The sequence below is a fragment of the Pezoporus wallicus genome, unplaced genomic scaffold (genome assembly GCF_028554395.1).
Source record: "Pezoporus wallicus isolate ANWC-B61680 ecotype Strahan unplaced genomic scaffold, APGP_CSIRO_Pwel_v1 contig_8791, whole genome shotgun sequence".
Taxonomy (NCBI): domain Eukaryota; kingdom Metazoa; phylum Chordata; class Aves; order Psittaciformes; family Psittacidae; genus Pezoporus; species Pezoporus wallicus.
In genome coordinates, this window is record NW_026635603.1 from 1,073,531 (window position 1) to 1,100,764 (window position 27,234).

The window sequence follows — 27,234 nt, forward strand, 5'->3', positions numbered from 1 at the left end:
CACTTGAGCTTGTTATATTATTCTATATGTACAGTCTGAAGGCCTGAGCTTGAATTGGAGGAAATCAGCATCACCATGTTAATGTGTCTGTGTCTGCTGGAGCACTATGAAGCAAAGAGGGGTCCTGAAGAAAAGGTGGAGTTAGATGAAAACATTTCTTAACTTACTTTAGAGCAGCAGCACATCTATTCTGGCTGTCATAATTACTTTGTTGTGGCTCAGCCAGGCTCCCAAAAAGAAAGTCTCTTTGGTAAAGACTGCAAAATAATACTGTGCTGTTTTTCTTTCATGTGAGTGGAGACACCAGTTACTCATGCTAATGTCTCGCTTTACGAAACTTGAAATCCTCAGCAAGGTTTTGTTAGTACAAATGCAACTATTTTTTACTATTCAGAACATCATGTTCAAGTAAACTGTAGACTTTCAGTTATTTCTGGCATCCAGGGCATAGTTTGTGAACTGATATGACAGTATCTCATATAAATTTTCCATCTGGATGATCACAGTGCAGTAGAAGTTTCTTGCTGTGTTGTCAAGCTAGAACCAACTGTTGTCACTGGCTGACCTTTGCTTTTAAGTACGTGGGAACATTACTGAAACGCTTCACATAATAGAGGAGAGCTGTTTCTCTGTAGTGCAGTGAATATCTTTATGTTGCCAAAGACTTCATTCATCTCCTTCTTTTGAATGGAGCACAAGATTCCCTGTTCTCGCCCACCAAAACTTTCTAAAAGAATAAATGAGCCAATTTCTTACCACTTAATCTCACAAAATGTCCTGTAGGAGTCAGTGGCCTGGTCTAATGAATAAAAGTTAGAAAATCAAGTCCTAAAACAAGGCCAGCGAATGTTTTATTGTGCTCTGACAGGTGTAAAATTGCTGAATACAAAATACTGTGTGCCCCAAGGTGCATCAGTGGATAATCCTTTTTGGTTTTTTCTTATTGCAAAATGATTCAGTTGGTTACAAGAGTAAGGAGGTATAAAGGACATATGAAGGAGCATTCTGATGGAAACATTGATTATGCATGTCTCATTGATGAATGTAAGGGAAATGCTAGCCAGCTAAAGGCTGGAAAATTATCAGCTCCAGAGACTAAGAAGCTTGTACAGAGAAATCGGTAAAAGCCCTCTATTAAATGCTCATACTTTGTTGCCTGAGTTTCATGTGGTGATTTCTCTTCAGAAAAAAACATCAGCTGTGGGGTAGGACCAGTCTTGTCAGTCACCCCCTCTTCTTTGCTTTGGTAAAAATATCAGATTAAAAGCAGTAAAGAATATCTGGTAGCAAATGTTTCTGTAACACATAGAGCATTGTAAATGGAATATCTATGCAGTATGTATAGAAGCTGGCCCTACTGCAGCAGTTTTCCAAAGCTTATTCCCACATAGCAGGGAAAGAGGTTTGAAAGCTTTTGGGGAATTCTGGTTTACTTCTTTCTTCAAAATGCAGTAATGTTCATGTCAAGCTCCTATTAGCCAAGTTAGCTTACAATACAACATATCAAATGCTTGAATAACTTCTGTACCCATCTGCATTGCCTTCTTTCTTTCTACAGTGTCTCTGTTGATGGAGAAGTACAGTTTTGAGCTGGAAGGAGGGGGGCAGGTTTTTCCAAGTGCTGTATTCTGTGATGCAAGACAACTGCCTTTTCACAGGCTGGTGCAATGGCAAAAATGTGTTGTTTCATGGGGAGAGATGTGCTTTCTTTTCTTACAAATTCTGAAGATGCAAACAGTTCTGGAAATTTAAATATAAAATACCGTCATGTATTTCTGCTGTGGTGCCCTTTTGGGCTCGTAATGCCCAGTCCTGGTATATGTGACTGGAAATCACTATTAGGCTACTATACAGGTAACTCATTGGTAAAGACACTGTAGTTTCCTCCTAAGTCATGACTGGTGGTTTCAGAGATCTGAGAAGACAACTTGTGCCTCTCGATCAGATTGCATCCCTAGAAACAAAAAGCATTGTTGCAATCTATCGTGACAGTGATATAAGACTTGCCCACTCAGCTAATTGCTTTTGGTGGTTGTTTGTTTTGGGTTTGGTTTTTTTTCTCTGCAACGATGGATAATTTCTCAGAAAATGGTTACTAAATTAGAATTTTGTCCTGTCATTTTCATTGCTTAACTGGGTTCCTTTTCCTTCTGATAACACTGCTGCTGGACCAACTGGCTGCATTCTCCAGTGTTCTCTATTGGGTGCATAGCATCTCATGCATTTCCCTGTGTGATCCAAGACATAAACTAGATGCCCAGACAGAATGAGAAAATAGGAATTATAAAGACAAGAAAGGTTCAAAAACCAGCCTTAGGGGCTGAGGAGATAACCTAGGACATGAGCCATGTCTGTCTAAGCTCTTTGGTAGCATATAAACAGGTTCAAAGTTGTTCTTAGAAGCTCTGAAGTGGCTTCAAAAACTACATAGTTCTAAATGGAAGACCGTGTTTATATGTTTTCCTATAAGAATAAGAACAAAGGAATATTAATAGCTGCCTGCACATTGTAACATTTTCTACCTAATGACATTTTGCAGGCTTGATATAATTTTCTGCCATGTGCATCAGGCCATTAAATGAGAGGTCTTTAAAATTATCTCACCAGAACAGGGTTTTTTTCCAAACAACACCAAAAGAAGATGAGATCAAAGAATTCATAAAAGGCGCTTTCCACAGCTTATCTGTCATCAAATAAAGGTATTAGGGAAATGGCCTGAGAAGCTTTTCCTACTTGATACCCCTTTTGAACTACAAAACATACCATTTCTGCAGAGGATTCCAGTTGTGTTTCTCCTTTGTATGAGAGGAAGGGCATAAAGAGCATGTTACACCAGCTAACACAATTCTGGGGTCCCTGCTCTCAGGGCTTGCTTGGGTTTTCAGGGAGCAGCAGGGATCAGGGTTGCTGTCCCATGGAGCAGCAGTTCTTGCCTGAGCTCACCATGGAGCTCATGGCTACCAAAACTGCAGCTTGGGGCAGACTGAAAGATTTACAGTCTTTGTGCTTCAGTTCATTCTAAGGTTGGATGGTAGGAGCTGATGAAATGGTGATGATTTGATTCGTTCTGCATTTTCATTGCATGCCCTCGGCTAAAAAATTCCACATATTAGAGCATTAAAAACTTAATCCTGATCTAAACCCTATCTGAGCTAAAGAGAATCTCACCACTGTAGATACTATGTCAGAACATCAGATATTGTATTACAGGTGTCACAGAAAACATTCACATAGGCATAATATCCATTAGTATCTGAGAAGAAAAAGCCCACAAAAATCCTACTCTTTTTTAAAGTGGGAAGAAACTAAAAGAAATAAAATGTTTGCATTCATATGATAATATTTAGGTATTAATGTGAAATTTTTGTCTGCTCAAGAAACTGAAGTAGAACTAGAATTTTATGTCATAATGAGTAAACTGACAGCCCTGTGGGCTGACAACTCTCCACCTGCTGTTTCTGCGCTACATTGAATTGGTCTAAAATTCACCTTTTTGAAAGAACAGGATTAATGGCATTTGGAATCATATTCCCTTTTTACTTGCTCTAGGATGAGCCTGACACACCAACTAATCCAATGCATAGTGAATTTGGTGCAGATAGTAATCTGGCAGTGGGAAGTCTGTATTCAAACATCAGGTATTTGTAAATTGCACAGTAAGAAGCTCTGTGTAGGGGGTGTAACCTTCATTTGTTATCTTGATGTGTATATTATTGCTAGTTGCAGCTTCTAGGGTATAGATTTTATTCATATGCATACCTTATCATATTTTAAAATGTATGGTAGAGATGAAGGCCTGTACATTTTATAAGTGATGTTGAAGCCAGTGAATTTTGATGGCTACAGGAATGTGGATTAGGCACAACTAAAGTTTTCTAGAAGTAGTAGTGCTAAGGGATAACTAAATGGTACAATTTTTCACTCTCTATGAATCTGGGACAGGCTGGCTTTTCTTCATTTTGGACAGCTTTAGAGCATTCTTGGATCTCTGGAAAAACCACTAAACAAGACTTCCTTCTTGAACGCAGGTCTAGGTAAAACCTAGTCATCTCTTGACATTTTTTGAAAGAATAGGTGATGTCCAAGAGGTCCTGGCTAATGGTTCCTGCTCTGAATCCTGACTTGTAATTTCCATAGTGCTGTGACCTGCTGCTGACACATAATAAGTCCCCCACCCCCAGCCAGCCACTTTATCTCAACGTACATACACCAGCCATATTTTCCTTGTGAAACAGTACAATGGGATGCGTTAAAGGCATGAAGAACGCTTTAAAAACCCCATTCTGTTCCAGTATCAATTGACACTCCACACAGAGGCAACATAAATCTCCCATGGCAGAAGCGACATACCAGGTCTGCTTTATGAAGATTAGAGATCTCAGACAAACATCTTGCTTAAAACCCCTTTTCCAGAGACTCACGTTATAGATGAGTAAATGCTACAGTGCAGATCTTTACAGTAATACAGTGTAAAGGTTTTGAGAACCTCCTAACTGTTTCTGAAAGGACTATTTGGAAGCTAACTTGTAGCTTTTCCTGGCTCTTCACATGATAGGATATAGTAGGATAGGAGAGAGAGACCTTTTTCTGAGAATCATTCCAGTGTCTCAAGGAGGGCCAGTTCTTCTTGAAACGATTTTCAGGCCTTTAAAAGTGATTTTTATCCCACAGGCTCTCAATTGACATGATGTCTGCGGTCTGTGTGAACAGAATAGAAATACTTTGTGATCAGTTTTGTCAAATCAAGGAAAAACAATGATCAGTTCTTTGCGTAAGAAACAAAGGTGGAAAGCACAGAAGTGTTTCTCTGAAGGTACAGCTAGGGATTGATATTTTGAGTAAGGTAAGCACAATAAGTAATGCAAGTGGGTTGCAGCAGTGGGAAGATTTCCCAGTGGTATTTTCTGCGGGTACTGAAACAGACTGCCAGTGGAGGGCAAGGAATGCTTAACAGAGGTGATTTTTTAATAGCTGAACAGAATAATTTCAAGAACTCATGCAATTTTCTGACCTGTGAGGCAGATCATGTTCAAGGAATGCAATTCAATACTGGCTTATGATGATGAGGGGACTGAGAAGGGAACAGAGCATTTCTGGCAAAGCAAGAGACCCTGCTGCAATTGAGTACAGGCAAACCCACCTGCCCTCCAGCAGACCAGACTAACAGAGGCTTCTGCTTCTAGGTCTTTTCTGGCCAAAGGGAGTTTGCTCAGCAGGGTTGTTCAGGTTTACAGTTAGATGACTGTGTCACAGAGCCCAGAGCTTGCCTTGCAGCACTGAAAAGCTTACTTCCCCTTGGCTTAGGTACAGCTGATCCTGCCTGTCATTTGTCGGATGAGCTAGATGACCTTGCAAGACTTCTTTATCCAATTTTGTGTGGTTCTCTGACTCTCTCTTGTCTGTGTTTTGAGGTCGTTCGTTCTTTCAAGGGCAAAAACTGGATTCAAAATTGAATACAGGGCAAGTCCCTAGCTATAATAGTATTCAGCAGCTTGAGAGAAGTTTGACGTGTCTGATTGACAAAAACATCCTTTAATACAAAATCTGAATGTGTGCAATTTTTGTTAGGTGGAAGATGCAGATATCCTGTGTGAAATTAAAGATAGCAGTTCCTGTGTGCAGGGCATTTATTCCAAGAAGTATGTGATTCTTAGAAAATGTTCCCTTCTTATTGGAACTCCATGAATGCCTGGTACAAAACAGGAAAAACAGCACAATCAGCTTTGTGTATAAACACTGAAATCTGAGACACATAAGGTGTCGTAGTGTCCTGTTGAAGATTGTTACTGTAAACTTCAAAAAGGAATCAAATGAACAGGAGAGAGCTTTTTGCTGTTTTAGTGTTGAACCTGGGTTTTCTCTTGGTTTTGTATTTGTACCTCCTAATGGTGGGATTGTAGTAGATGAATCTGCCATCCTGGTTAGTCTTCTGCTCAGGGTGTTGAAGTCTTGCATACAGTTTTGTATACAGTGTGCCTGTGCAATTTCCATCAGAAGCAGGAAATGTTTATTCAAGTTCTGAGGGGTGGGACAGTTGCTATAGTTTTAGGTAATTTTAAACAAACTGTTTGAGCATCCTGTTTAAATAGAGTTAAGTAATCACAGCTTCGTACTAGCTGGAAAAGAATTCCATACATGCATGATACGAATAAAATATCATCTTACAGAGCATACCAAGGTGATCTATTTATCTGACTTCTTGTGCAATAGAAGTTATATCTTTTACTTTTGTTTTGCAACGAGGTTGGTGGCTGGACATATTCCTTTATGTAACAGTGCTCTACTAGAATATGAACTACTCTGCCTTTAAATTTACCTGTACTTATTAATACACATATTAATTTCATTGATATTTTCAGTTGCCCCTGGAGAAATCTTATTCAAGTACTTTCTGAATTTGGGGGAAAAAAGTGTGTTCACACAAAGCAGTTAATTTAGGGAGGTAGTGAGAATTGTTCTAGGAAGAAGTAGGATAAATTCATTCACAGCCAGTTATATGAAAACATAAATGAAGGAAAAACTAGCAGTTGGAATGCACTGGTAAGATTTTTTTTTTAGTCTTATTACCTTTACTTATTTATGGAGGACTCTGTGTTCGATACTTTTACTGAATTCACTGGTTTTAAGTGTTGTAAGGGTAGAACAAAGGGAGACAAAAAAAATAACAGTGGAAAGATTTGTTCTGAGGCTTGTAGCACGGATGCGTATGTCAGATTTGAAACTGGGAGACAGAGCAGTTTCTTTTTGGTTTGTAGTATTTCAGTAATGAGGCTGTGCTGGGGTGCATATTGGGTCCCCCAGGTGGTAGGACTCATTGGAACAGGAAAGTTTGTATTCTTCAGATTGCAGCGATAATTGTATTTGGCCTTACGTCTGTCAATGGATTGTCTTCGAGCTGCAATCTAATGTCAATGAGTTTTTAAGTGGAAAACAAACAAAGGACAGACAGGCTAATGACTGATAACAATTAAAAACATCTTTTAAGGACTGCACAATAAATAATATAAACAATACATCAAAGTCTTTCCATGTCTTACTTTCATACAGGGTTTACGTAGAAGCTTGTTCCTCAACAATGGTATTATTCCAATCTAAACAAGTGATAGACTCTATAGTGTCATCTGTTAAATCAAAACTGATTGGCAAGATTATCTGCTCTTACTATTAGGAAGGTCTTGGTCATTAATCACACCTTCACAAAAAGGAGCTTCACAAAAACTGAGTCTGTTATGTCCTGAGAGTTTATTACTATTGTTGTTTTGGAAATCACCACCCCTTTTCCAGATAAAAAGCATGTACATTATTCTAGCAGAAACAAAAGGTAGACGCTCTATCCAGTGGAATAATGTCTAAAAGAAGTAAATGAATATAAACTGGCATGGAGTGCACATAATATATAGGCTGATGTTAACAAAAAATATGCAAATAAAACTAAAAATCAGAGAATGGTTTTGAAGAAGGAAGGCTCTGGTAATAATCAGAAGAAAGAATGAAGGATTGGTTTGTAGTTATTTACTGTAGAGCTATTTTGAATGTCAGGGAGGATGAAAAATGAAATTGAGGCACAGCCAAAAGAGTGGAATGAGAGAAAAGATGAAACCAGATTTCTAGTTTGAGTGACAAGTGAACTCCAGATAGTGATAGGAGAGACTAGACAAGACGTTGCTTTTGGAGTCCAGTTTTGATGAAGACACAAAACATGCAGGAGACTAGCTCGCTTAAGAAAATCAAGAGGTGAGACTGGAATTATAGAGATGTTAAGACAGACAATTAAGCATTCCAGGATAGTAGTTAAATTTATAGTCAGAAAATACTAGGGAAATACAGGGTGAAGTTGAACTTTTTTTGTCTTGACTTCCAGCCAGTTTATTTCATGTCCCCTTTGCTTTTAAAATCTCTTACCCATGCTCTCTGCTCTGTTTTTCTTTCCATTTATTATTTAAAGTATTCTCATTCAACCATACCTTTTGAGAAATTCAAGGAAAAGCAGGTATGATTAAGGGCTAAAATAAACCCTGTAAAGAAACTAATTACCTCAGAAAACATATTAGTTTACTTTGCAGTACTTCTTTTTTGCTTTATAGATGCCAAGAGAGGATTAATGTAAAGTCTTTGTTTGTGATTTTGCCTTTTATTTCAGTTTATATAATTAAAGAGTTCCCAGGACTGCTTTACATTTATTTTGTTCATCAAAACATCTCAAATGTTATGAAAATGGAGTCCAAAAATAATGCAGTCCAAACCAAACCCATTCAATTTTCTCTTGGAACACAGTCAATGATAAAGTCATACCTTGTATCTCTTTCTTAACTGAGTAAATGCTGTGTTGTCCCTTAGTGTATAATTCTTTAGAGCAGTCCCTTTAGGTTCCCCCACTTCAGTATGATACCCTGGTGACACATGTAGTGTGATGCATATCAGGCAGCATACAGTTATTTCACAATTACTGTTTGAGGATTAAATCCTCTCTGCACTGAGGTCAGAGGTCTCATTGGGTCACTCTGGGTGTATGCTTACATTATGATAGAAAGGAAATATGCAGAGGGTTAGGAACCTCTATTTTGATCACTAATTTGTAATGAAAGGTGGGGGGGGGGGAAGTAGTGTGTCTGTTGTTGCTGAGGTTCTGGGAAACATGAGAAAAATGAACTTAACCAATCTCAGCTCATATTCATAAAATATTCTCTAGTCTCTTGCATCCTCTTTTCGCATGATCTTGAGTCACAGCTGATCATGTCATTGTCCTGACCAAAAAAAGACCAGAGAGTGGTTTTAAGAAAGCAATTTTCATAGGGACTGAATGTATGTCATAAAAGAGATGGCATCTTCTAATGCTGAAACTCTGCCCTGCTGTGCATATGCATGTAGTGGGTGCGAATTAGTCTTTTTCTTCTCTCAAAATCAAACCCTTTCCAAGACTCACTGCAAACAGAACAGACCCTTCAAACTTTCTTTTTTTCCTACCTGTGAATTCTCATCTGGAAGCTGAAAATGTGCAACCATGAAAGCTGGAAATGTAACTCAAAATACCCGTGTGTAGCAACAGAAATGCAACAACAGAGCAATTTCAATCACTGAGCTGTTAATTCTGGTTTTAGTAGGTATGCTTTTGAAGAGGTAGTCAACTAAGCTGCAGAATCTGCCAGAAATACCCCTTCCAACTGAGAACAGGATGTGCATAATAAGGAAGACATGAAAGAGTGTAGGAGACTTGCCACTCTCCGGCTCTGGGAATGGAGCTGCTCCGAAGGCTTTCATTCAGACTGTCTAATGACAAGACATTCTGCTGAACAATCCAGGTTAAATTTTTGGTTGGCTAAACTGGAAATGTTCTAAAAAGGACTGAACCCAAAGTAAAAGGTCCTGAAGTTTTAGCTATAAACAATTTCTGATATTTAGAATCAGCAATTAGTCACTTGGTGTCACAAAAACATCGGTTCTTGCTTTGGTTATAGAGTATTTAATATAAAAATGATACTGTGTATATCCTGACACGTTAGGAAATGGCCCTGATGTACGCAATTGTGTCAACCATCCTTTTTGCATTGTTTTGGGGGGAAGGAGTTTTGCACCATCCCTTGCAGTTGGCAGAGTAGTGGCATGACTGTTGGGAGCAGCAGCACTCAGCTCAGTGGCAAGTTGAGGACCGCCATTCAGGAGTCACAGTTGCAAGACTCCACAAAATTGCTTTGCATCAGCATTGTTTGCTTTATATTTGTGATTTGGGTGCAGCAGAAAGCGAGTGATGTTGGGAATGGTATGGCTGCTCAGGAGAATGGGAACTGCAGTTTCCTTTTCCTGGCTGTGCCTACTCACATCGAGACTGTTGACTTTGTAAAGGTTAAAATAGCACTGTAAGGTTCAATTACAACAAGTGTTAGGAGAAGCTCCTTTAGCCAAATGTTTGTCAAGCACTCCCCAGCCTGTGCTGCAAAGGGACACTTGTACCCAAACAGCTCTTCAGAAATACTCAGTCTGTAACAAAGGACAATGTCTGCACCTTCTTAGGGTCCAAAGAAGGTTATATTCAGAGCCTACACTAATGTCAAGAGATCTGTGCTATGATTTTGAATGGTTGTCATCAGTAGCGCTGAGCATTGCAAAAAGAACAAAGGCATGGCTCTGAAGACATGCTCTTTTGAGTGTGCGATACAGCCAGAAGCTTTGATGCTATTCTGCACTAGGTTTCCCTTAGTAGGGAATGGTAACAAAACTGTTGTGAAATATAACCAGGTTGTTAGCAGTGTTTTACCAAGAATGCCAGTCCACCTGAATCCTGAATTTGATCCAGTCTGGCAGTCTCTGTGTTCCCAAGATATGAGGGGAAAGGCACAAGGTTTTTTTTCTTCTGCATCCTCTTTCTGTAATCAGCAAAAAGTCAGCCAAACATTTCTAGCCTCCTCCAGGAAACATCTCTGATAAGTGTAACATTTAGGCGCTTAATGAGCAGGATTAATGCAGATGCTTAAGTTTAAGGTTATTTTTAAGTGTTATGCCTTGAATCTAAGCTGCAGAGTAGATGATTAAAGACAAATGGCAAACATTTATGGATTTCTGGACTCATATATATAAACTATGTAATCTGCATGCTTGGATTCACTTGAAGGAGGTTAATTGACTTCCATCTTCTATTGCTTTTGTTTGTCCAAAGCAGTGTTGCATCTTGTCTCCTTTTCTTCAACTCAGCACACCAGACACAATGAGCTGCAGCCTAGCTGCAGTGTGATGTGAAAGCCGGGGCTTCTTTTGGTGAAGTCCCATGATTACACACCAGTGTACTGTGTGACCAGAGAATGAAATGCTTGGATCACATGAGTGAGGAGAATATGCACAGATCTGTTCCCCACGTCACATGAGAATTACCTCCTCCTCTGTCTAAACTCATGTGCGTCTAGGTGGAGATGATTTACAGTAAAGAAATAATGTAAGTTCAGCTTCAAACCAGGGGTGAATGGGCAAAGAGCTGACAGTTTAGGGCTGTTAGTATAGATCAGGGAGAACTGAAAATTCAGAAGAAACATTTAGCAAAAAAGTAGGATATAAATTCTATCAAGTGGAGTTGTGTCATTTCTTTGCTTGTCTTTGCCTACATTGCCAGTTTTGACCACAAATGGTTCAAGATGCCAAGCACACACTTAATTTATTGATGTTCTCAATTCTGACTATTTCCCTGAGTGTTACTTTTGAGGTTCTTTCCTCTGAAACACACCAGAATGGGGTGATTGCCTGAGAATCAGTTCCCGTTCTCAAGTAAATTTCATTTCTAGTGCTCTGTCATAGAAATAAGCTTGACATCTTTAACTTTGAAGTGATGTGCATCAGACAAACATAAAAATAACCTGATAAGTATTTTAATAATGTAATGATTTTATTGCCTTATGAGGGGTGAGGCAATTCAGAAAGTCCTATGTAAGTGTTTGAGATTGGTAGCACTGGTTTCTATAGTTTAGCAAACCTAATTTGTTTTTACATAATTTGGGAAAGATGCTTTGCAGACAAAGTAGCTGGTAGAAGATAAGAGAAGAAAAAAAGAGCTTGAAATTCACCTAGCAGCCTGGCGGTAGTTAGCAGAATTGACTTTATCTCTTCATTGTTATGGCTAAACTTTAACAGAGGCATCATTTAAGTATCTGCGTTATTATATAAAATTGATTATAATTCCATCTGTATTTGTTGATGTGAGAAGATTTATGTCCGTGTTGCTTATTACTACACTTTGATTCTATTCTCTTTTTTCTCCTTTCTCGCTTTGAGGCTCTTGTCTTGTTTTCTGTAGGTTTGGGGGATTTTGGTTGTCAGCGTTTCCCTTTTCAGGATTGTAGCATTTGTTTCTTTCATTTCTTGACGTAAGTGCTCCAGTCGCCTAAAGTGTAGCTTCAAGCAGTCTTTTGTGTTGCTAAAAGAAATTAGCTAAATAGCACTGTTTAATTAATTTCAGGACCGCCTCTTTTTCGTCATGGAATATGTAAATGGAGGAGACCTCATGTTTCAAATCCAGCGCTCACGCAAATTTGACGAACCTCGATCCCGCTTTTATGCAGCAGAGGTCACATCAGCCCTCATGTTTCTTCACCAACATGGCGTCATCTACAGGTACTTTTTTTGATCAAAAAATAAACTATTCTTGAGGCTTCGGGCTGGTTTTGGCTGAAATCCTCTGTCTCTTAGCAACCAGATTTAGATTAGTTGTTTGTTCCAATTTGCTTACATAGAACTTTTTTTGGCTGTTTATCGTGGAGAATGTTAACATTTGAATAGCCTCTGCAGCAGCCGCCAGCTGTGTGTGCCAGTTTTGTATTATAGTCCAAATAAAGCGGTGTTGAAAAAGCTTGGCACAGTGAGACCCAGCGGTGACCTCTCTGCGGATCAGCGCAATCTCTTCACTTTCCTCTCTGTGCCATAGATTTCCTCTTGGTTTCTAACTCCCTGCCACTTCCTGAGTTTGTTTGTCCTAGTTGTCTCCACTTGGATACAGTCGGGATGGTCGTTTGCAATGCTTTACTTATGCCCCTTCCTCTTGACTGTTTGGGTGAAGGCTTAGTCACCAGCAGGAAGTGGCTCTTTGCAGGCAATTTTGATTTGCTTGCAAGTGCCCTGCATCTGTTTGAACCTCCCTCCACCCCCGCCCAGATCTCTAATCTTCAACACCCATGCACACGTACACACGAAAGTGCATATTGTTGCACTGTAGTGACAAATGATTTAGGGATAGGCTTTTATTATTAAATGTAAGGAATCACTTTGAAAACTTTCACTCTGATGTTAATGTGTTTAAGTCCTTTATCTTGTCATTTCACCCTTCCTCTCTCTTTTTATTTGTTTTTAGCAGCCTGTCATTGCTTGTGATAAGTTTGGGCTTTCACAAGCAGCGTGCTTTCCAGGGTTTGTGATGCATTTCTGTCCTGTCTACTAAAAATTCTGAGTTCTGTGGATCTGAGTTCTCATATTCTCTTGCTCTTCTCACCCTCCTTCAGTTTATCAGTTTTGATTTGGGATAGTCATCTCAAGGACATGCAGTCTCAGATTTCTTGGGCAGAAACATCAAGATGAGAATGTGGAATTTGCCACATCCCTAGATTCAGACTGAGTACTAGAAATCGAAAGAGATGAATTCTAGATGTTTAGTAACCAGGACTGAATGGTAACTTCTACAGAAGCCATTGGCTTTCCCACCAACTGGATTCAAAGAGAAACTTCTCAGAGGAGGAGTCTCCTTTCCAGAGACATAGCAAACAGCAGGATATTGCATCTTCTGAGCAAAAGAAGTCTCTGTGAAAGCAGTCTTTCAGTCAAAAATCCAATTTTCTTTTGAAAATTATTTTGCTAGCTGCAGATCTTAATCTCCTTCTTTTAACAACACCGGTATAATGTTTGCATAATGGGCTGGACTTTCAGCCCTATCACTTTGCATAGGTTTGTTTTCAAGTGCTGAAAATCCAACACATTTCTTACCTTTGCTACCTGTATCACATTTCCTATTCGTTATCTGCATTTATTTCCAAAGCTATGTATTTGTACATTTAGATAGTAGAACATAGCAACTTCAGAGTTTACAGGTGTCCATCATATGGGAAACAATCAAAATTGGTACTTCAAGAAGTGAAGGATTTTGTTTCCATAAAAAGATTTGAGCTAATTTCCTCTTCCTGGAAACGAGTTTAGACACTTTGTAATTAGCACTAGGGATTTCTGTGATCCGACAAGAAAGAATTGGTAAAATTCCCTTCCCCTTCTTTATATGAGTGTGCATTCATTCTGCCTCTTCACTTGCTGCTTCCATCCTTTGACACACATTGTGTTGCTCTCCTCTCTCTCTCTTTTCTCCCTCTTTTCTCTTATCTTACATGTAGCTTCTGCTGTGTGTTGGCTTTTATCTGCATTGAATTGCTTCATGTGCCTGCGTTCTTTCTGTGACGTTTTACCATCAAAATGCTTCAATCCCAGGAGAAATGTCATTCTGATGAGAAAATGTGTGGTAATTTAAACTGTGTAAGAGGCTCTCAAATCCTGATTCAGAGACTTTGCTGACATGGCTTTGGCATGCTATAGTAAAACTTAAAATTGTTAATGGCGTGTTTTAGTGGGTGATTATCAGGGAGGCAAAAGATTAAAAATTACATGAGTTGTAGGATGAAAGGAGAAATTAAAAAAGGCAACAGGAACACCATTAGGAACAGATTTAGTTGTATTCTGCTTTGACACAGGCTTTTCGGTCTGGACATAGTTATGTCCATAAGAATAGCTCATTTGCCCAACTGGGGGTAATGGGAGCTTCAACTATTGGTAAAATGTATATCCCAGTTACTATATAAAATACAAGTAAAAGGAAGACGTTAGAGATTATTTTAAAAGAATTAACCATAAGAAAATGTCACCATTCATAGTGTATCAGGCCCTGAGAGAATGCGTTTGTTGATGTCAGGCATGTGTTAGAGTAGTTGTCTGTCTTACACAGAAGAGTTTCAGCCTGATTATTCCATACCTTACTGCATCATTTATTACAGCGTTAAAAATGCATTGGGATCAAGTCACTCCTTTACATGTGCAAAGCTCTTGCTAGCTGGCAAACAAGGAAAAGAAAAGGGGGGGGGGGGGGAGAGAAAAGAAAACCTATGCTCCTGAATAACGACCAGTCATAACTACCTAACATGCCTTCAGATATTTTAATAAAGAATACTTGTCTTCTGTGTAATTATATCCCTAGAAAAAACACTGTGGTGTGAAATTAATGGTTATTCTCCAAAGTGGGAAATGCTGCTTGTGTGGGCAATACTTCAAGGAAAGTGGGGAATATATAAATAAACTAAGATGTTTGATGGGAATGCAGGTTTCAAAATAGCTGCTCTACCTTCTGATCTTTTTTCAGCCATGTATGTGGAAGTATTTGTTTGGAGCTAAACACAGTTATATTTTTGGAAGTAAATAACTAGCTTTAGCTCATGCTTTGGCTTGTTGGTTAGATTTTTAGAAAGCGCTATGATGATACTAAATGATCGTCTTTTATAATAACTAGTTTATCCTCATTTCCCCTCAAGTTCAAAGAGAAAGCTAACTCCTGTTTGGCAGAAGAAATTCTTCTGTAAGTTACATCTTTGCAACCGGCCCAGCACTTGTTCCCAGACTTGTCCAGTTATCTGAGTGCTCACTGGAATTACATACCTTTCTTCTGTTTGTCGAGTTTATGTTGGAAATAAAGGTGAACCTCACAGTTTTTATATATAAAGATGCTGCTGTTGCTAAATGCATCTTGTATGATAGATAAACTTCAGGATAATTTCCAGTGTGGCGTTGTTCAGGGTATAATGTTACTGTTGTTGTGTCAAAAACACTTCAACAACTTGATAAAAATATTTGCATTATCCCTGCCACCTTCCCTCTCATCTGGCGTTCAGCTATTTGGGCACATGTCAAGCTGGGGCCTGATAATACAAGTAGAGTCAATCAGACACTAGAGAAGTTTCAGTCACAGCTTCTGGCAGTTGTTGTTTGTGTTATGCAATTGCACTGCTTTAAAAAAATGTGTGCAAGCCTCAGGAATTCAGGGCTAGACTATAAATCTTGTTTTGCCTGTGAGCTGAGCTGCACTTTGAACTCGGTGATGAAAGGTTGTGGACTATGTTCACTGTCACCTGTCCCTGGAGTTTATTGTGTTTAAAGTCAGTCATTGTCAGCTTAATGTATGCTGTCATGTAGAGAAGTTGCAACAAACAGGGTATAGAAACTGCTAGTTCTATATTCCCCTCTTGTACTGACGTAATGTTCCCGAGCACTTTTTGCAGACCTGTGTAAATGTTACATGTTCTTGTTTCGCCCGCGGTTGTCAGGCTGAGGACAGGAGTATCCCATGGGTGTTTCTGTCTCTTGTTGTAGGAGTTCAAGTGAGGTGACTCAAGTGGCCCACTCTGACCTGAAATACATACAAAGAACTGGTGTCTCCCCAGGCTTGGACACCAGCACTAGAATGGGGTACCACTTCATTATCATAAATGCTGGTGTCCCCAGTTCATATATGATTTAGGGAATTGTGTGAGCTACAACCCTTGTTTCAGTGAAGACCTGAAGGGCCGGTAGTTAACATGTCTGTTGTGTGATCTCTGGTGTGCTCCAAGACCATTCAGGTGATTAAAAGGGGTGCTCTGTCTGAAATACTAAAGAAGGAAACTACGTACACAGCTCCGGTTCACCTGAGAGGATGAAAAACGTCTTACCTGGGAAATTAGTGTCACCTTCTATGGGTTAACTCATTCTTTCGGTTTCAAATATAAGGTCTGTGAGATGTTGCCTTCGAATCGTAGTGCACCTGGACATGGGGGAGTCCTCATTCATCATGGAGGGTCATCATGTTCCTCTGCAATATGAAATAATAATCCAGCCTGTAACTTGTTGCAGCTTTCTGTGCACTCTGCAATTAATATGTTGGTCGTGATGAAGGATATATTAACACTGAATTGAAGACAATGTGAATATAAAAATGCTGATGCAAATCCTTGAATACCTCCGGGCTTTTTCCGTACACAGATATCCTAGCAACTTGTTTGAACACTAACTGAATTTTTCTTTGGATGATCAGTTTTCCCAGCATTCCCATTTATCAGGGCAACACACACCAGTGTTTCGGAATGAGCTACTACCTAAAATGAAAAGCACTTTCATTAGTGTGTTTATATGTGAAATAAGAATATTTAGAAAGTCTGACTTCACTGGTGGTTGTATGATTCAGTGCAACCTTGGCAGAGTGGCAAGGAGTTATATTTACACTGATGAAAATGTTGCATGGTCAGTGGTTAACATGTTAAAAGTCATCATTCTCCCGAGTTACCTTACTGTGTTATTTCTGAGTGGCAGCAGCCAAATAAAATTGCCCTTTTTTTTTTGCTTTAAAAGTACAAAACTAGCCATAGAGCATTTTGGCTTAAATTTGTTTTTAAGTATGTAAATATCATCTTATTGCAAGTCTAAACAGTTTAAATTGGTGCTTGAGCTATGGCGAGAAAGACCTTGGACCCTCATGTAACATATTCAGACCTAAGCACGGGACTATCCTGAACTCAAGCCCTTCCCCGCATAGACTACCTGTTGCAGGAGCCTGCTTACAGTTTGCTTCTGGAGCAAGTCAGCAACAAGCTATTTCCATCACCTTCAGTAAAAGCCAGAAGCGAGGAGTGAATTGTGCTGCAGCACGTGTGTATGTGTCTGAGTCCCAGTGTGTCTGGGGCCTGCTGCCCAAGCTGTGCTGCCTGACCAGTGCTCCTGGCTGGGTTTGCACCCTGGGCTCGAACCATGCTGTGCTCTGCTCCAGTTTCCAAACTGAACATGAGCTCTGGTGGGATTTTACTCGGTGGCCTCCTGCCCTCTTTGCACTCTTTCTTGCTGGATGTAGGCAGGCCAGCAGTCATGAAAAGCATAAACAAGCAGGATGTCTTCCCCGCAGGAAAAGGCAGTGGGCTGGGGTGGAGAGAAGCGGGGCTGAGGGAGATGAGAAGCAGGAAGGAGGGTTGGTTCCCAGGCTTCTGGCATTCGGACCGAGGGAGTCCACCCTGCCATCTGCCCAGCTTATGTATTGTGCTAAAGGCTGCTGTCGTATAGGAGAGCCTTTGACAAGGTTTCCAGCTGTGGAAGGATGAGTAAAGGCTGTGGGAATAGGATATGAACCACGCGGTCTTGCCAACAGTAGAATGCTTTCTAAATTTCTCCTGGGTTTGGAACATAAGAAAGACCTTAGTTGGCTCTTGTGTGGGAGTTGGGTATGTGGAGAAGCAGTGGCGGGCAGTTAATATTTAGGATAGACTAGCACCATTGACCTCATATGGGGAATGACAAGGTACTTCCAGGGGGAGTTCCCGTTAGCGAGGTCAGCATTGTTTTTTTGCCTCATGTTTATTTGGTGCAAGATTTTCTTGTTTAATGACCGTTTGTATAGTGCTGTATTGCGTAAATAAAGCTATGACCTTTACCTTCTGATAACAGTATAGGAGTGAGTTAATGTTAAATGAGAGAGGGCAGGGAGTGGGAATCTGCCAGGGTTAATGCCAAGTTTACATTCCTGTGAGGGCAGCCATGTTCCGGTACTTGGTAGAAAGGGCGACAGTGCTTCTCAACAGATAATAGCAGAGAAATGTTACAGAGCTAGAGTATTTGTTTTTATTTCTGGGTGAATGTCAGTGATTTGAGATGATTGATGTTTGTGCCTTTATTTTGTAACAGGAAGAAATGTGTGTTATCATTCTGCACTTGATAAGAAGATTTTAACTGAGTGAAACATGCACAAAATAAAAATCCACTAGAGCCGCAGCACATGTAAAACTGAAATGTTCTGACACAAGGCAGTCCCTGTGGTTTTCCTAAAGTGCTGAGGCACAGCTTTGTTTCTACAGAAACATGTACACCAGTTTCAAACAAGTTTCTGACAGCAGAAAGAGAATGCCTTTTGTTTCACAGTGCATTAAAAATCTGAAGGTGCTTCCTAAACGTGATTCTGTTCTTAAAAGACAAAAGTTAGGGGTGAATTTTGCTGTGCCCTTCTGTCATGTTTGTTTTCAAACACTGGAAAATACTTCTATAACCCGGTGAAAGTGGATGTTGAAACGGTGTCATGTTAAGGGTGAGACTTTGCCTCTTTGCATGCCGTCGAGTGCATCTGCCAAAGTTTCATAGCAATAGAGAAGTGCACAGCAAACGTGGTTCTGAGGTGATAGGCGTTTCACAAAGATTCTGTTGTGCTCTTCAGGTGCAACAGAGAAGTTGGAGAGTAATGCAAAAAGGCAGGTGAAAACATGCAAAAAAACTATTTGCTGGAATTTTAAAATAATGATATTAAAAATACTGAACAACCTTAAAGACTACTTGGGTGATACACTTCAGTAAAGTCATCTGCGTACAACTTTTTCCATCTTTCAGTCAGAACCTTTCTGCTTTGGGCTCAAGGTTTGCATTTATTCTCTTTGTCCCTTCTTGCCCTTCCCCCTTATCCACCTCCTTGTTACAAAACAGCTTATCGCTTACACGCTGCACCAGCAAACATTTCTGCATGCAGATCACTGTACTCATAGGCTGGTTTTAACTCAGTGCAAGACTATTCATATGCATGATGTGTGCAGCTTCCTGGATGATTTGGGACCCCAGTTTGACTTTTTAGATTGAAAATGTGTTTATTTTTAAATGCATCACATTTGAGAATGCACTGTTATTAAAAACTACATGCTGTTTTGCTTACCAATGCAAAAGGATGGGGAAAATGCGAGTTTGGCCAATCTGAAAGCTGACACAATGGGGTTATCACTGACACTTCTGAAAACTTTAAAAATGTCTCTTTGGCTGACAACTTGTACTCAAATGTAAGAAAACAGAAATAATATTTCTTACTCACCAGGTTAACTAAAATGGCCTAGTGAACTAAACTAGTAAGAACCCCAGCATATTTGGGAGTTCATTAAAATCTCCATTGCTACTAGAATAAACAGGATTACAGCAGAAGGACCTTGGACAGACTAGGTACAGTCTAACCAGGGGAATCAGAAAGTAGAACAGAATGGATCAGGTGGCCACGACTGTGCTGAACATGAGGGATAACACGGCCAGAGCAGTAACAAGTCTCTTAACACACTTTCCTGTGTCAGAAGTAATGCCTGCCCCTCTCCTTGGCTGCAGTGTTCCACAGACTCCAAAGAAGTAGCTGCCCAGAGCAGCAGGCAGTGGCAGGAATACACGGTTTTCATCACCTCCGCAGGACTGAGTACGTGTGAAGGAGGCAGATGTGGAGCAGGGCTAAGCAGGAAACGCAGCGAGGCCAAGGCCAACTTTAACTGATATGGAAGCTTGTGTGGTTTCTGCACTGTGATACACCCTGGGATGGATGGCATCAGGGTAGAGACACTCTCCTACCATCACCACATTGAATTTTGACCCCCCAGGACCACTTATGTTGGGGATATAATGTTTTTGATACAAAACAATTCCTTCAGTAGCATCCAGGTTGTGGGGAGAAGCCCAAGCAGTACTAATTCTTCACAATGTACACACCATATGGGTCTTCACTTCTTACCTCCTACTACTAGAATTCGTTTCCAGTAGTCAGTCTTGTGAAACAGCAGAGAGAGAAAAAACAAAATAAAAGGGAGAGGCCAGAAATAATGCCAGTACCTATAAGGTATGCTTTTTCCTACTGACTTTAATTTCCTTCTGCTGATGTGTGTAGAAGTCCCAGAAAATACTGTTCTTCAAAGCAAGTCAAATGCAGATAGTGCATACAGTTGTGTACATATTTTAATGTAGATTTGAGAGTTACAGTGAAGTGTTCTTCACGGGGTATTCTAGTTTTAGGGCATGTGGTTGCCATTTCAAGGGAAGGGAAGGATGGGATGGCTTTGACAGTAGACAGCCGAGGTAGCAGCTGGTATGGGTGCATCCTGGTATGAAACTGGATAATAAAGAAGCAGTGACAACCAAAGAGAGCTTGGTCACAAGTAACCTGAACTGAGGAACTTTATATCTTCAAAACATGGAATCTTAAGGATAAAATTAAGTAGTAACAAATAAGCATTATAGCACTTCACCAGGTATTTACTTGATTTATTATAGGGTTTCCAAGGGAGATCCTATGGTCTATTAACACCCATTTAAAAAAAGTGCCTAAATATAGTCTAACAAACACAAGTAATGAGTCAGAGGGAATTGCTATGGTCAATTAAGTGGGTAATGGATATTTAAAAGCTTCCAAACATCAATAAATCTGAAACAGCTCTGAAGGAGTACTTGTAGAACAAAAATAATATGCACTTAAGAACCTGCCTGAGTACATATTTGCCTAAACTTAACCGCCAATAAGAGGACAGCAAGTGTTTATGGTACTGTATACTGAGGACATAAAAAGGCCTACGAACTGTGTGCCAGTTCATTTGCTGATAATCTGTAATACGCCCAAAGGGGCCATAACTATTATAAAGCAGTCCTGATTCTCATTTATAGGAAAGTCTTAAAATACCTGATAGCATAAAGGGACCCTCAGGTTGTGAACAAGGGTAGTAGCCAGCAGCTCAGCAGCGTAGCCCTTGGCACCAGGCTGAAAGCACTCCAGTGCAACCCGGTTGAAATTGCCTCTGCCAAAACTCTGTAAGCTGGTCTCCACAGAGGGAGAAATGCCCTGAGTGGAGGCGAGGGAAACCCTTTGGGCAACACTAGCTTTTAGGAAAGTTCTCTTTTCACTGCTTGAAAATACACAAAAGAAAGGAGAGGGTATTTTGCCAGCCTTCACAAGATGAGAGCAAGCGGTGTGCTTGCACACAGAGTAGGACAAAAGTCCTGGTTTTGTGTGGATGACCCAAGAGGAAAAGGATTTGGCTACAATTCTTAAAACATCTGCAGATTGGGTAGAAATTGCTCTGTGCATGAGCTATCCGGTGGATAAGAGACTGGTTCTTTAAAAATCATCATTCTCATTTACAGTAAAAACTTTTTCTGACACCAGAAGAGCAAAGCAGTTTTACAATAGAATTAAATTGTACTCGGTATGCTTGGTTTAAGGCTGTCAGAACAATGGAAAGAGACTTTATTGAGCATTGTAATTTAATGAAACTTTATGTAAAATAGTTCTGTAAGCTGTATTATTAGGTTTTTTGCTAGTGTTTACCCACATAACCATCTGGGAGGTTTATAGGATAATTTCTGATCTTATCTGAGCATAGAGTCTAGTTAGCAGGTCTCTGAAGAGAGGCTGGTGGACACATAGAAGTTATAAAGATACTTCCTCAGGCTCAAGATATAAATATGTATTTTTATGTTGACAAAGTTGTTCAAGGACACCCCACTTTGCTCAATAGCTTACATTATAATCCTACTGAAGTCCATATTTATATTCAATGACTACTCAATAACTACCAAATGTTAGAGACTAAAATCATATTTTAGCATCCCAAATCTTGCATTCCAAATTGCTTCTCTTGTCATTTGGGCTGGTCAGTCAGGCCCTTCTCAGCACCCGCTCTCTTCCCAGCTGAAGGCGAATTAGTATAGCACTCTACTAACATTGATGTTGGCAAAAATGAGCACACTGTAAATTTCCTAAGTCATGCTGTGTTTTATTTCATGTGAATAACCCATGAGTCATCTTTCCATTGCTAATTAAAAATAGTGGGGTGTCTCATATAAGTAGATTTTAACTGATGATATTGTATGTTGGCACTACAGCCAAAGTAGCATTCCTGAGCACGTTTTCTGGAGGAGATGGGGGAAGACTCCAGGAGCTGCATTGGAACAATGCTAGAGCTGAAAGTTCCTGCACAACTAAAGATTCTCTACAAACATTTGTGCAGCTTTCTGGCAGAGGTTGGGAGACAAAAGTAATTTGATTTGGCTACACAATTCTCATTTTAAAAGAGTATATTATAAACTATAACTCTAGTAGCGTATATAACCCTTTTTAGTTACATATTGAAACAGGGTTTGGAGTTGGAGCCATCAGTAAAAAGCACAAACTTTAATCATCTACATCTGGAAGCAGCATTTAGGGCTTTATTTTATGTATAGATCAACATTGAAAGGGCAAACAACTCCCATTTTTCAGACATCATCTTCATATTTTACAGACAAATAAAAGAATTTTGTTTTTTTTTTTTTTGCCAGAATCCCTTTACTGCAGTAATCTTCCATCAAATAAAATAACAAATTGTTAGCTCTACAGAATTCTGCAACGGCCAAATCTATCTGTATAACAGAATGCTTTTAGAATGTAAAACCAAAATAGATTTAATTCACTGTTTTTACAAGAATTATCTGCAGAAATCTGTTAAACTGCTCTTGACTGCTGCTGGATAAATAACCCTGGATAAATTCTGCAGGGTTATTTATATAATATTTATATATTATTATTATATAAATAATATCCTTCCCAGGTTCAGACCATGTGATTGTGTAAAAAGATGTTTAGGCATGTGAACTATGCTATTTAAAACAGAATAGAAGCAGAAACTATTGAAGTCCTTCCTTTAGTGATTCCATATAAGTAAGCATTTTGTTGGAAGCAACATTCTTGCTGAGTTACATCATTTCATTTATGCTATATAATTTATTTCGTCCATTCTGCGCAATATTACATGCACTACTCTTTGGAAAGGCTTTTCATAACAAGACCCAAGAGGTTGAACTGAGACCAAAGTGAGGTTGGAAAAGATCAGTGTCTGTACAAAAGTTCACTACAGAGGGCTTTTTTCTTTTTTTTTTTCTGACTAAGAAAGCATTTTCTCCATGGAAACATGATATGAAGCTTTAACAGGGGAGTGCTTACTAGGAACTGTGTTTGTTCCCTGCTAAGGACACCCTTGGGATCATAGGGAAAAGAATTCTGGTAAATTGTTTCTTTTATAAAAAGAAACACCATATGCAAAATCCTTCAGCAGCCTTTCTTATTTACACTGTCTGGGCATCATAAAGCTGCAGAGGACATTGGGTGGTACAGAAAACACTGGAACGTGGGCTCAAGCTGGTGCATTAACGGCTTGCTAAGGATGTACTCCCAATCGCCTATGTTTGGCCATTTTATTGTATGACCCATGTTGTGGTTGCCAGACTAAAGTCTTTTCTTAAATCTTCTTCAAATCTTTACAGGGTGTGTAGAGTTTTCTGGAAGGAATCAAAGAAAAAGAATATCAGTTCAAGTGGTGAAGTATGTTCTCAGCACTACCATGTTTTCAGTATTTCACTGACCCTAATGGTGTTTCTCTGTGTTCCTGTTAGAAGCAAAATAAGCATTAGCTAGGATATAGAAGATCTGTGCTACCTTTTACAAGCAGACTGTAGTATTTCAAGACCTCTTCCCTGTATGTTCTCATCTTGGGGTATGTGGAAGGTCTGCTCCCTTAGCTGGAAAATGGGGATTTGTGTGAGTGTCGTCAGTTTCCTTTTGATAAACAACCTCAGCTGAATTGAAAAAGAGCATTTACTGAAGTATTGAAGCTAGAAAAGGGAGGGGGCAGAGGGGGGCAAGGAAGAATGGGTCTTAAGGTGAGCTTTGGAGACCATCTACTGGTACTGAGTGGCCTTTACTGTGAGCATCTGTATTCGGTAGGTAGATAGTAAGATTGGATGATGAGTCGCCTTTCGGTCTCACAGCAGTATTCAGGCATGCTGGTCTTGTCCTTTGTGTAATGAAACTGGACCAAAACATGGCATTTTCTTAGTAGCTGCTGGGAAAGCATGGCATGCTTTTTCCTTCTTCAACAAGTCAACAATATGCTTGGAACTGGTCATTTCCGAGGGAGGTGTCGACATTTGTGTTACATTAACAAATAAAACAATGTCATTTGGCATTCGTGGAAGAAAAAAAGACTTTTTGTCTAGAAAAGGAATAGGGTCAGAGCACAGGACAGGGATGCTAGATACCTTAAAACTGTATTTAGTGTGACAGCAGTATGGCATGTACAGGATTGGATTGGATCAAATTGACCTAAGCTATTGTAGCTTTGACTTTTGTTTAATTGTAATTTCAGAACTTACTCTTGGTGTTAATAGGCAGCATGATGGAAATGATAGACTTCCAACTGAGGGAAGTTTTTGGCTCAGTGTTGTGATTGTGAATGAAAACCTGCCTCCCCTGTTGGACTTACAACATACTAAAATAATATTGGTATTGTTACGCAGCATGAGGTTAATTGACCTTTAGGCTAGGGGAAGTGTAAGGCTAACAAGTTAAATGCCATTGAAAACAACTGCCTAAATCATACATTCAAACTGACCTGGTTTATGTATTTACGATCTAAGGAAGAAATCTGAAGATGTGGGATGAGATCCAGGAGTGAACATCTGAAAGAGAGGGACTAAAGTACTCAACTTTAGTTGATTGAAGATATTCTGATCCTGTTTTTCTCTGGTGTCTTGACCTTACTAAAGTTCACTTAGTATGTAATGGAAAAAACAACCAGTTTGATAGCAAAATACAGGAAATGCCTTCAATCATGGCTGATTACAGTAGCAGCTTTTCTTCTGTTGTTTCTATTTTTTTCAGAATGCTCTTTCTATGTGCCTGAAACAATGTAGAATAATAATGCTTTGGAGCCCTTTATTTGGTGTGTCCAAGTAGAGCAATTAAACGTCTGACTTTTTGATGGATATGCATATTGGGAGTTTTGCACAGGAGAATGCCGTATGACCCGAGTGAGAGAAATTAGGAACTATTACAGGACATAACTTCAAAGCCTCGCAAACTGTGTGTGTGGCAATTCTACCACAAGTAACAAGACAAATGAATGCAGGTCTGTTTTAAAAATCTGCCTTTGTTTGGCTTTCTTCGACAAGAAATTGAAGTTTTACAACTAATTTGAATGAAATCTATCTGGAAGACAGGAAGCCGGGAGGCAGCTTCTACCACATACATGCAAAGGCTCAGTTTCATTTCACCTAACTTCTGGAATGCAGGTGAAGCTTCCAAGTCAGGATCCTGCTTGTCCTGGAGTGCCTTTACGTTCGATAGAGCAGGGTAGGCTTCTTTAGGGAGCTGCGCAGCCCCCATGTTCTGTGAATAGTCCACTTGGAGATACATGTGGAGGTGGCTGTGGAGGGAGCCTGGGGCAAACTGTGGTGCCTCAGTTATACCCTAATGGCTGGTGTGATAAATCTGGGTCAGAATCCTGGAAAATACAGGAAAGAAATTGGTCATAAAACCAGAGCAAAATGCTTCAGAGCTCCAGCTACTTTCCATGATTAATGTAAAGTCTAGAAATCAATGGAATTGTGGTTCATTGCATCATAACCTTTAATTCTGTCTTTCCTGTCATCTGGGTAAGGCAGTAGCATATCCTTGTTGTGGGTTATTAAGAGTTACAAGGCTTCATTGCTGACATAGCCAAATGAGAACTGCTGCAGAAAATCCAGATGCTACCTGGATAGGCATGCATTTATTGGCTGTATGTTTTTCTATTCTGCAAAAAAAAAGCCTCACTCAAAAATAGGAAAGAGAAGAAACGATTTTGGTCTTTTATGGTTGGGCATAGAAACCCTGCCTGAAAGCCAAGTACTCTTTTCTTTATGTTTGCATAACTTGTTGTTCAAATGATAGCGATTTTGTCATCCTACCTACTAAGGTCACTGAGGAAAAAAACAAACCCATTGCTTTTGGTTTCCAAAGAAAAGCTTTTGAACAGAACCAAAATTTATTAATGTGTCTACAGATAAATTTGCTTTCTAAGGTTCTGGTAACATTTTTTCAGAACTGAGTTTTTCGAAACGTGATCTGACAAGCTTTCCTAGCTTCACGCCATCCTTTCAGGGTCTTTCATCAAGTGGTTTTATCAAGTAACGACTTGGTATTGTTTTGTTTCAAAGGATTACAGACATACATAGTAGGCACTTTTAGTTTGCGCCCCACCTAACCTATTGTTATAATACTCAATCTCATGTTATTTGAGATATAAAAATAAGAGCAGTGAACCTCACAGAGTAGAATAATGAGGCTTGAGTCAATCCTTGGCTAAGCCTGGGAACCTCTGTTGTCTTCAGCAGGATCACTGAGGTGTCAGTGAGGACAGGCTTTATCACATTACATATTTAGCGATGACTTAACACTTGGGCTTTGTAGCAGAGGCTGAAACAGTAAATATCATGAATACAGATTTCACCCTGTCATTCCCAGCCTGAATATGCAGAGCCAGCCAGGAATTTTTCAGCTAAAGTCTTCAAGGAAAAAGTTGGAAAATGGTGTTTTTAACCAAAGTGGAGACAGTGGGGAAAAGAAAGTCCCTGAGAGAACTGCTACTAGCCTTAACGTCAGGACATTCACGGTGGTGGGGGTGGACCAGGACAACCAGGCAGCTGAGCCTGAGCACCAGGCCATCAGCTGTTCACACGCTGCTTTCACAGAAAAAAACCCTGAACAGTCTGTGTTTTCACCCAGTGTAAAATCTCAAGAAGCCTTCCAGAATGAGAAAACCATTTGCTGTCGAGTTTAGCTGCAAGTTTCTGAGGCAGATTGTTTGTCCTGTACAATAAGCCTAATGTGAAGCCAGCTCCATTTGTGACAGTTCTTAACACAGTACAAAAATTGCAGGCCTGCAGGCCATGGGAAGGCACAGTTGCCACTGGGATCCAACATAAAACTTGTCTAAATCACCACTTTAGCAGTAGGCTAAGTCAAGAGGCGGAGTTATAGCACTGTGTGCCACTCCTGACTCAGGCTTATGGAAAGATTGGTCATTCCCAGGTATGGCTCATGGAAGGATGCATATTTAAAATTGTACATATTTCATTTAT

At 39.7% G+C, this 27,234-nt stretch overlaps 1 protein-coding gene across 3 annotated transcripts in view; it reads left to right on the forward strand.

Moving 5' to 3' along the window:
- The window catches only part of PRKCE (protein kinase C epsilon), a 287,273-nt gene that overhangs the window by 223,625 nt on the left and 36,414 nt on the right, over nt 1–27,234 (forward strand). For all 3 annotated transcript variants that reach the window (XM_057396972.1, XM_057396973.1, XM_057396974.1), the window contains exon 11: nt 11,939–12,093. In XM_057396972.1, coding sequence (XP_057252955.1) covers nt 11,939–12,093 — 155 coding nt within the window. The remainder of the gene's footprint in view (nt 1–11,938; nt 12,094–27,234) is intronic.